General features: G+C 37.0%; 1 protein-coding gene and 1 long non-coding RNA gene across 2 annotated transcripts; both read right to left on the bottom strand.

Moving 5' to 3' along the window:
* Nucleotides 1–1,108: 1,108 nt before the first annotated feature.
* Nucleotides 1,109–6,800, bottom strand: LOC145470068 (uncharacterized). The gene is made up of 2 exons (XR_014042426.1): nt 6,313–6,800; nt 1,109–3,442 (listed from the first exon to the last, which is right to left on the bottom strand). It is a non-coding gene; the product is annotated as an uncharacterized LOC145470068 (long non-coding RNA).
* Nucleotides 6,801–8,577: 1,777 nt separating this feature from the next.
* On the bottom strand, nt 8,578–10,764 carry LOC145469411 (peroxisomal leader peptide-processing protease-like). The gene has a single exon (XM_081453117.1). It carries the CDS (start codon nt 10,702–10,704, stop codon nt 8,908–8,910), a length of 1,797 nt encoding a protein of 598 aa, XP_081309243.1. The 5' UTR covers nt 10,705–10,764; the 3' UTR covers nt 8,578–8,907.
* Between the last annotated feature and the right edge of the window lie 6 nt (nt 10,765–10,770).

A 10,770-nucleotide genomic window follows, 5' to 3' on the forward strand; every position in this document is an offset into this window, starting at 1 on the left:
AATCGAACGCAAAGCGCGCGGAAAGAAACATTTGACTGATCTTTTGCAAACATTGACATTTTGACGGAAAATTTAGTCTTGGAAAAAGGCGCGCGAAAATCCCTAATAGAGAAGTAAGCCCTAGCCAAACGGACTCGCAAGTAGACGCAAGTTGAAAACTTGGGTCCACTTGCGACTCCGTTTGGCCAGGCCTTGCCTGCTCTTGCGTTGACTTGCGATGCGATGCAATACGACGTGCTCACCACTGGAAAAGTTGAAAATTTACAGAGTATGTAAATAACATGTAATTAACATGTAAATAATCAAAAAGAGACTGTAAAGATTAATTTACATGATTTTTCCCCTTTTACATGTTTTGGAGGTTTCATGTAAAAAACATGTAAATATATCAAGTGAAACATGTAAATGATGAAGAAAACACTGTAAATGTTTCAAAGCAAAGGGCTAAGATCATGTAAATAACATGTAAACTGTTCCTGCAAATACTGTAAATAGCCTGTAAATTTCTTGTGATTCAACCTGGAAACCCGTAAATAACATGTAAGTTTAATACAGGGAGGCTGCCATAATACTGTAAATAACACGTAAATAAAAAGGGGAGGCTGTAAACAACATGTACATAAAAAAATGGAGGCTGTAAATGACATGGAAAATGAAAACAGGAGTCTGTAAATAACGTGTAAATCAAAAAAGGGAGCCTGTAAGTAACATGTAAATCGAAAAAGGGAGCCTGTAAATAACATGTAAATCGAAAAAGGGAGTCTGTAAATAACATGGAAATCAAAAAAGGAGCCCATAAAGAACATGTAAATCGAAAAAGGGAGCCTGTAAATAACATGTAACTCGTAAAAGGGAGCCTGTAAATAACATGTAAATCGAAAAAGGGAGCCTGTAAATAACATGTAAATCGAAAAAGGGAGCCTGTAAATAACATGTAAATCGAAAAAGAGAGCCTGTAAATAACATGGAAATTGAAAAAGGGAGCCTGTAAATAACATGTAAATCGAAAAAGGGAGCCTGTAAATAACTTGCAAATCGAAAAAGGGAGCCTGTAAATAACCTGTAAATTGAAAAAGGGAGCCTGTAAATAACCTGTAAATTGAAAAAGGGAGCCTGTAAATAACCTGTAAATTGAAAAAGGGAGCCTGTAAATAGCATGTAAATGGAAAAAGAGAACCTGTAAATAACATGGAAATCGAAAAAGGGAACCTGCAAATAACATGGAAATTGAAAAGGGGAGCCTGTAAATAACCTGTAAATTGAAAAAGAGAGCCTGCAAATAACATGTAAATCGAAAAAGGGAGCCTGTAAATAACCTGTAAATTGAAAAAGGGAGCCTGTAAATAACCTGTAAATTGAAAAAGGGAGCCTGCAAATAACCTGTAAATTTAAAAAGGGAGCCTGTAAATAACATGTAAATCAAAAAAGGGAGCCTGGAAATAACCTGGAAATGTAAAAAGGGAGCCTGTAAATAACATGTAAATCGAAAACGGGAGGGAGAAACTTGTAAATAATAACTTGAAGAAAAATGCATGGAATGTACTGTTTTATTGTAATCAAATCTGTTGACCTTAATTATAATAGTAGAAAACATGCAAATTTATACAGAATCAGAAATTTATTGCAATCAGAACAAACTCAGTAAAATTCAAATAGTTTTTATGTGCCATGAATAAGGTTTACAATGTACACATTGCAACAAATAAAACATGTTTTCTTTTCTTTTTATCCATAACAAGACGACTTAAATGTAATTTTGTGCATGGCCAAAATATCTTAAAATACCATGACTGAGCTCCTTTAACCGAATTCAAGCACTTTTCAAGAAGACTACTAAAATTCAAGACCTTTTCAAGATTGTGCAAAACCATGCCATATTCAACTCTATTTAATTCATAAATAATAAAATGATTAAGAACTATACTGTTGTCAGCTACAACTAGTGAAAATTTTGCAATTTAGGTGTATTACTAAATTAAAATTGTTTGCAAATGGATACCTGTCTTCAATATATACTAAATTCACAAAGTCAAATGTAACATAATGATAATACCTTTGTCATAAAATGAATGAATAAACTGTTTTTTTCTTACTAAGTAATTAATGTAGGATTAAATTAGCCTTAATAATTATTATGAAAAATGTGGGAGGCACGATGGCCTCATAGTTACATGTAGTGCGCTCAACTCCTGATCGAGCGGTCCAGGTTCAAGCCCTAGGCGGGTACATTCTGTTGTGTTGTTGGGCAACACACTTTACTCTCAGTGCCTGTCCACCCAGGTGTATAAGTGGGTACCAGCGAATTTAATGGTGGGGTAACCCTGCAATGGACTGGCATCTCATCCAGGGGGAGTAGAAATAGTCCTAGTCGCTTCCTGCTAGAGAAAGCGGGATAAGCTCCAGTCTGTTGGGCCACGTGGCTCATATGCAGACTTTACCTTTACCTTATTATGAAAATTACTGCAATGTAAGTGTGAAATATTGATCAACTTTTTTCATAGAGTGAATTGTTCTTTTGAAATAACAGAAAATAGGGAGAAAAAACATTTACCACAAGATAGAGATTGACATTTTAAATTCATCATAAAAACATTCATGCCAAAGGAATACTACATTGCATAACATAAAACAAGGCTTCTGACATCTTTTAGGCTATGTTTACAAAGTCACAGTTTCCTTCTTTTTCCAAAACTGTACGGAATCCAAAAAGGACAAACATTTTGGACCCCTGACAAAACATTCACTGTAAACAATATTCAAAATTTTACTTTTTCTTTTTGTGATAAAAAAAACTGTACTGTAAAAAAAAAAATTCATAGGGACCTGTTGAAATTGAAAGGCCTATCATAACTTAATAAATTATTGTTCTGGTACTACATGTATGTAAACATAGCCTTTGCTTTTTATGATGAAATCTTATAGCTGCTGTATTGAGCAATAAGTATCAACCTAGCAATCTAAGATATTCAAATTTAATGCTAATTCACTAACACAGGTACAGTGTAGGTGATACTTCAAAGCATTAAAAATAATGTTTAAAGTGGTTGAATTTATGCCAGAAAGTGTTGAAGGTCACCATGTTAGACTGTTATGCACCAGGGGCCCATTTCTTGAAGGTCCCAAAAAGTTTTCGCACCCAGAAAGCTATACCAAAATCTGAAATCTTATGCTTACAGAGCTGTTTTATTCGCTTATTCTCAATATGAACAGAGGTTTCCTTCACACAAGAAGTTTCAGGCATATACAGCTCTTAGTTTTTAGACACAGCTCAATTAAAGATGGCTTTGTGGGCCCGAAAAGTTTCCAGGGCCTTCAAGAAATGGACCTTGGACCCCTTATAGAGTCATAGGTACTGTAGACTTCTCAGTGGCTGATTTTTTCCTGATCAAGCATCAATGCCAAGGAGTATGCATGTATTGACCACTCTCAATTTTACTTCATCCTACAAGTAACATAAAACATTTCGTTAAATAAGATAAGTTATGTCTGAGTATGAATCAGCAAATTCTATGTATGATATCAATCAGCGAATTTTACACTGGAGTTATTATTTTGTTTCTTATCATTCCAATTTATACTGCGACATTTGAAATCGGACTGTAGCCGGTCATGTTGACCGGTCAAAGTAATTTTAGCTCGGTCACATCTCATTTCTGACTGGTCAAGATATTTACGAAAAAATCAAGTACACATAATGTGAGCCAAATTAAACTCACAAACATAGTTTGTTTGTTCCAGTCACTGCTAGACTGTTTAAAGATTGACTTAATATTTTTCTGAACAGAGTTAACCCCAGTCACTCGAATGGCATTCCTATCGATCTTGAACGCATGACAAACAGCAAGCGAATGGTCTTTAGCCGTTCGAACAGATACATGTATGCATTGGTGTATGTTTTTGTTAGAGGTCATAATAAAAAAGAGATAAAAACTCTCAGATTTACAGTTGGGGATTTGATTGTTTATTCAAGAATGAACAACGTGACCGTCTCAACATGACATGACTGGTCAACATGACCGGCGAGTGAAGTTTTTGGCTGGTCAAGTCACCATTCTGGCCATACATTGCCCGTTGACCGGCCATTATTTTGAGCCCTGAATATTCATCAATCAAACAGATCTTACATCTACATCTGTAGCTACTGTGTGACAAAAAATTTGCATCTCTGATTGGAAGGCACTGAATGTCAGAGGATGTAGAAGAACTAAACTCAAAATCTGTGGCAGTAACTATTCAATGTTCACTATCTCCTACATTGTAATATTCATGCACAATAAATCAAACTCCTATCAAACAATGTTTAAATAATAAGTCGAGTTATTTGCAGGCACAATTTGATTGTTTCTTACGTGCACTTATGCTCTATTGGTGGACAAAGGTACAGATGATGTCATAAAAGTTTGTTTTTGTTTCTTTGTTATGTATTACGAAGCAGACAGATTCTATGTTGTCGTGCATCTGTTCAGTAATAGATCACAGAAGACATCAAAATGTGGTAAAAACATCAGTGACACACGCCTGAAAAATTCACAAATTCTGTGACACACTCTGGTAATGGCTTATGTGATTATTTTTTGTTTTTACCACATTTTGATGTTATCTGTGATCTACTCAAGGCAAGAAAAAACCCAGGTCTGATTTCCTCAGCCAAGTAAATTTTGCTCTTGAGCAAGTGAAAATAGAAGTTCAGTGGCCCAGTGGGCAAGTGAAATTACAGTGTAGCGTCAGTAGTCTTGTGAGTCTGACTAAAAATGTCAGCTTGATAAATGATAATTTCCAGTCATTCCATTTCAAAACTTAAGACCTAAAGATTAGTTAATTATTAGATTGAAAGCAAGAATTAGTTTGGAATCCGAGTGTACCTCATTCGCATTTGTCCTCTGATTTCCTTACTGGCCACCACACTGGCAACTAATATTTAAGTGGGGCAAGTGAAAACTGAAATTGACTGGCCCACTGGGCAAGTGACTTACAATTTTTTTTCCTGCCCTGCTACAGATGCATGAACAGATGCATGACACATGAAACCTACATGTATTTGGTAAGAGCCCAATTTCGTACAAGTAAACTGTACAGCTGTGACAGGGCTCTAAAGTGCTGTCTGGTCATCCCAGGGTAAGGCAATCGATTGAAATTGATCCATAAATTGATATAAATCAATAAATTGAGATTAATGTAGGTGTTATCAGTGCTATCGATCAATCTAAAGAAATTCATACTCACATGCTAGATAAGTTTCAAGTTATTAGTTTGATTTTACCAAATTTATCAGTCATTAGAGAATCAATTGAAAGTTGGTCTCTCTTTGTTAGTTCACCTAAACTGTAGAAAAATTGTGTCCCTCAACACAATGTTTGATTGTAACTTTTTTTATGTAGATTTCAAAGGCACTACCAAAAACCCCCAAAACATAGTCCCTGATACATGTATGCCAGCAAAATATTCTGTTTACGAGATACAATGTTATGTTTTTATGCAATTGTATTCATGATTTCATATTTCACTTTAAATCTTTTGTTCATTTCTTTCTTATTAAATGTTGCTTAAAAGATAAGCTAGTATCAGCAAAATTGATAATGCTTATTGAAAATTTGATCACAATCGATGACTCATAACGAATCCTTTTATTGATTTCTGATATCATTGACTAATTTCTATTGATTGTTATGAAATAATCGATTGACTAAACTGTGTCGTCCAAGACAAGTAGATTTTCCTGCCTGGGCAAGTTACTCTTCCTTTTTTTCGAGTCCTGTGTAGTTTTCAGGACAGTTTGAGGTACATGTATACCTCTTTATAAAGTATCATAGTGTTTTTTTTTTTTTGTGAAAGAAAATACCACAACATTTAACTTACTACAGTATCAGCACCAGTGGGTGCAATGCCCATGTACAGTTGTGTATAACAGCATATGTAACTTGCATGTAGGTACAACTGTAGACACTTGAGTAACTTCAGAATACTTACTCTAGCATAAGAGAAATTTCTCTGCTGAAGATGGCACATTACATTTTAGCTTACTAGCATTCACATCAGAGGGCATCATAACCTTACAAGAGCATGCAGAAAGAATCATGAGGTGCATATAAGCCAATAACAAATGTCGCATGCTCATGCTCAGTTATCGAGAACAGATAATAACAGATAATAAAGCTCTTTATGCACGGCAGGTAAACATCACCAAAGTCGATTCCACAAGCAATGTAACTTCTCCTTGATAATGACACATTCACAACCAAAGGCAAAACGAAATGTATACGTATCTTGACGTTACTTTACTCTGCTCGTTCAATTTATGCAAAACTTGCTTACCTGTTGTTTTTGTTGCCTGTAATCGCTATCTTCAACTTCTGGGTAACGGTAAACTTTGCCTTGAAACCGTGCACGGTGACGAAGCGAAGGTAGAGTGGATTTTGGCCCGCTAAAACAGAGCTCGAGTTCGATTCAAGTTCCAACGAACTGCCAAACATGGCGGGAGAACCGAAAGAACCTGGTACCTAACATGAAGACCGCTGATTCCTGCTTGTTGGAGATCGGACACTCACAAGGCTGGTATGCTCTTATAAAGGTACTGGGATAACAGTGATGAAAGCACAAAACGGTAGAAATCACCAAAAAACAAAACAAAACAAAACAAAGAAACAGTGAACATGCAAGGGCAGACTTAGTTGTATTAATCTTACTTGTAGAATGTTCATGTTTCGGAATATTTAACGCTCTAAATCGATGATATTTCGTTCATTCTCAGCGGTTCAGGGGCACAACTGTGACCTCGAACTTTCGCGATATGAGAAGTTTAATGTTTGTTCTTTTCAGATTGTTAAAAATGTCATTTTGGGTACCGAAAAAAAGTCAGCTATCATTTTCGGAAGGCGATAAGACCTAACGTTTTCGGGAAATGGACAAAAAAGCCCTAATAAGTTCGAGAATACTCAAGCTCATCTAGAACAACCGAACAGATAAATTTTTTTTTGCGCAACCTAAAATTAACCTACAGAGCTTTGAAAGTACACCAGATAGCCTAAAACAGCGTTGAAAAGCATTCGAGAGGAAACGGTCGTTGGGTGTCCCTTATGGTTCCCTGCCTAACCTAACTCCGCGTCAGTTCAATCTCGGTCACCAGGGCTCTTTCCGTCTTGAACTCACACAACACGTGACGCTTTCATGGTCCTTCATGAATAAATACGTACGTGTCCGAGAATTAATTTTTCTCTTTTCTAGAGACGTAAGCTTGGGACGCCTGCATGTGCAGTAACAATTCTAGTTTTCTTTTGTCGTTGTGGATGCGCGGAAAGTTCACAAGAAGACGGCTTAATTAGTGCGGTGTCGCACCCGTGCAACTTCTAGGTTTTCCATTTACATGGTTTTTACATGTTTCTTACAGGCTCCCTTTCTTTCATTTACATTGTTTTTACATGTTTCTTAGAGGCCCCCTTTTTTCATTAACATGTTTTTTACATGTTTCTTACAGGCCCCCTTTTTTCATTTACATGCTTTTTACATGTTTCTTACAGGCCCCCTTTTTTCATTTACATGCTTTTTACATGTTTCTTACAGGCCCCCTTTTTTCATTTACATGCTTTTTACATGTTTCTTACAGCACCCCTTTTTTCATTTACATGGTTTTTACATGTTTCTTACCGCCCCCCTTTTTTCATTTACATGGTTTTTACATATTTCTTACAGGCCCCCTTTTTTCATTTACATGGTTTTTACAGGGTTACAAACATAACATTTCCAGACTTTTTACAGCATTCGCTTGAATTATTTACACGTTCCTCACATGGTTTAGCAAAGCAATTTACATGTTTTTTACAAAGGCAGATACTGTAAAAGTGCGTAAAATATTTTACAGGTTTTTACATGTTCTTCAAATGATCATTGTCGACAAAGACAATGTAAATCACTATTTACAGAACATTTACATGCTGTACTAAAAGCTGTAAATTTTCTGTAATTTTATTTTACAAAACCCTAACATGTAAATTGTAATTTACAAAGAATGTAAATCAAGATTTACATACTGTAAATTAAAATTGACATGTCCATGTAAATTTTCAACTTTTCCAGTGCACTTTGGTCGAGATCAAATTTGCACGCAAGTCGACGCAAGTTTTTCACCGTTTGGCCACCGAACCCAATCGCAAGTCAACGCTAGTTGAGCTCGTGACGTCCATTAACCTATTATCAGGATGTGTCTGCCTTGAAACGTTTTTTTTTTTTGCGACTTGCGTGTACTTGCGAGGAAATCTGCGGGCCCGTTTGGTCACCCAGCGCTTGCCTCTACGCAAGTTCAACTTGCGGTTTGCTTGCGACTATTTGTAAGTCCGTTTGACCAGGACTTAACGACTATTGAGGTTTTGTTCTAAGCACATGATTTGTTCACCTTATAACTAAGCATTTAATTTTGATGTTTTGGTGATTTTTTGAATGAGGAAATATATTTTCACAAAATTAGATCCTCTTTCGAGTCTACCTCCTTTGAAATCACGAAAATCAAGCCTCGTTTATTAATATTTTCATGATACTATCTAGGACTCGATTGACAACGCCTCCAATTTTACTGTATAGAGCAGTTTTCAAAGGATGAGTGTCGTAAAACCAAAACTAAAGTTATCACTTCAGCAAACAATCACAGACAATACAGTGAACCAATCAAAGCTTGCAATAAATACATGAAGCTGACGAAAAGCGAGGGAAAACGAGTGCGAGTGAGACATGATTGTATTTGGTTTACTTCTGATTGGATGAAAAAGAGGCGTGTAGCGTAGTTGATGCGAAACCAATTACTTCTCACCACTCAAATGAAAACCGCTCTAAAGTAGGATTTATTTCAGGTATGCATTTTCATAAAGTAAACGGACTGAAAAACAACTCAAAAATTCTCAATTTTATTTACATTCACAGTTACAACTTGCTAGTAAAGTGCGGTTTCTCGTTCACAGTGTTCTTCAGTTGCCAAACACTTGCCAAGCGACCTGAAACCAAACGTTGCACAGTGTCTTCAATGACACCATTCTTAAAAGCTGAAACTAGTTTGTAAAGCAAGACAGTGGGAATGCTAAAATTGACATGAGGGAAGCTCGATGACAGATTGGAATCTTTTGTATGACTTGTGATCATCCCCAATAGTTCCCCTGTCTCCATGGAAACCAGAGCCCCCCCACTTGCCCCACAATGCACTGCAGCAGTGGATTGAAGTAATACTGGCTGGTTATCGGCATAAGAAATGTTGGATATTACTCCAGAAACAACTGATGCCCCAATGTTAAGACATCTTGGAAACAGTTGGAAACCAACAACACAGATATCTTCTCCTTTCTTGTATAATGGTGCACAGAAGTCTGGAGATTTCACTTGATTGGCATCAGCACCTAGCCGCAGTGCTAGGGATCTAAACTCAGGATTTGGCTGTACTTTTAATAGTGCAAAATCCAGAGGACAACCTTCTTTAGTAGCATAAAGCACTTGTGCCTCCTGTTGATTGCTGTATGGACAGTTCCACGATATCCTTACATTGTTCACATGTTGAGCAAGACTTTTGTCCCCTGACACAATAATGGTTTTATGACAATCTTGAATTATGTGCCTACAAGTTGCTATGAGACAGTTTTCTATGTCTATGATAATACCAGATCCCCAAGTGTTCCCGCACAGTACCATAACGACACTACAAAGAGCTGTCTTTACAATGTCATGAGAACTCAAACAACCTTGATTAGAATGTATTACAGATGGGCTTTTATCTTGGTTAAATTTCACAATTGCATCTCTTGGATTCTGTATTTTGGCCTGGTTATTTGAGATACCCAAAAGCACTCCATGTAAATTTTGGGAAGTTAAAGCAATGTTTTGGCTCAAAAGAGTTGATAAATTGCGTAAAATGTACTCTAGTGAAGCCGTTACAGTTATTCCAATCCACTCTCCATTTCTCCAACAAAATGGCGCTAGAACGATTCCATAAGGAGCGTTGTCCTTTATCGATTCAGCATGCGACTTCTTCAGGTATACTGGACATCCTTCACATCCTGAAACGCAACGTGCATCAGTGATCACTATTTCGCTATTTGTTCCTACAACATTGGACACGATTCCTTTGGAAAGGCTGTTGTAGAAAACTGAAGGGCATTCGCCACCAAAGGGTGTCCCAACGATAAACACAGTTTCTCCTTTCTTGGGAATTCCAGAACTCACCAGTGCTGACAAATTAAGCGAACTACAGGAAAAATAGTTCTTGAGAGTTTTCACTTTAATGAGCACGAAATCGGAAAAGGAGTGTCGATGCGCGCGGACTTCGTGCGGTAACCCTTCGAGCCCATTTTTTTCAGCAGGCAACGCTGTTTTTGCTTCGCTCTGACCAGATGATTCGAGTTTCCACCCCGACGACGGAAAAATACGTTCTGCGATCCTCTGCAATTCAAAATCTCTCCAAAACAAACATACGCAACCTTGAAGAGTTCTGAATTTCTTTTCTTCGTGTCTCCGAAAAATTACTTCAACTGCAATTTCACCATCCGTCGACGTCTGCAAGTCACGGAAGGAACAATCTGTGCTGATTGTGCGTTGATTTTCAATTTCAGGCAATAAATCGAGAAATAAAGACGCAACTGATAGCACAATTCCATTTGTACTGTCTAAAACAATGCCACAACAGCTCAAATCTGAATTACATCTCTTCACCAAAACACAAGGATCGTCCGCCATATTGCATGTAACATTTTGAGACCGCGATTCAACGGAACCGCGGTATGCTGTGAAACGTAATGCGCG

The sequence above is a fragment of the Orbicella franksi genome, chromosome 15 (genome assembly GCF_964199315.1).
Source record: "Orbicella franksi chromosome 15, jaOrbFran1.1, whole genome shotgun sequence".
NCBI lineage: Eukaryota > Metazoa > Cnidaria > Anthozoa > Scleractinia > Merulinidae > Orbicella > Orbicella franksi.

Coding starts and splice junctions, on each gene's coding strand:
- LOC145469411 (XM_081453117.1), bottom strand. CDS start 10,704: ATGGCGGACGATCCTTGTGTTTTGGTGAAGAGATGTAATTCAGATTTG.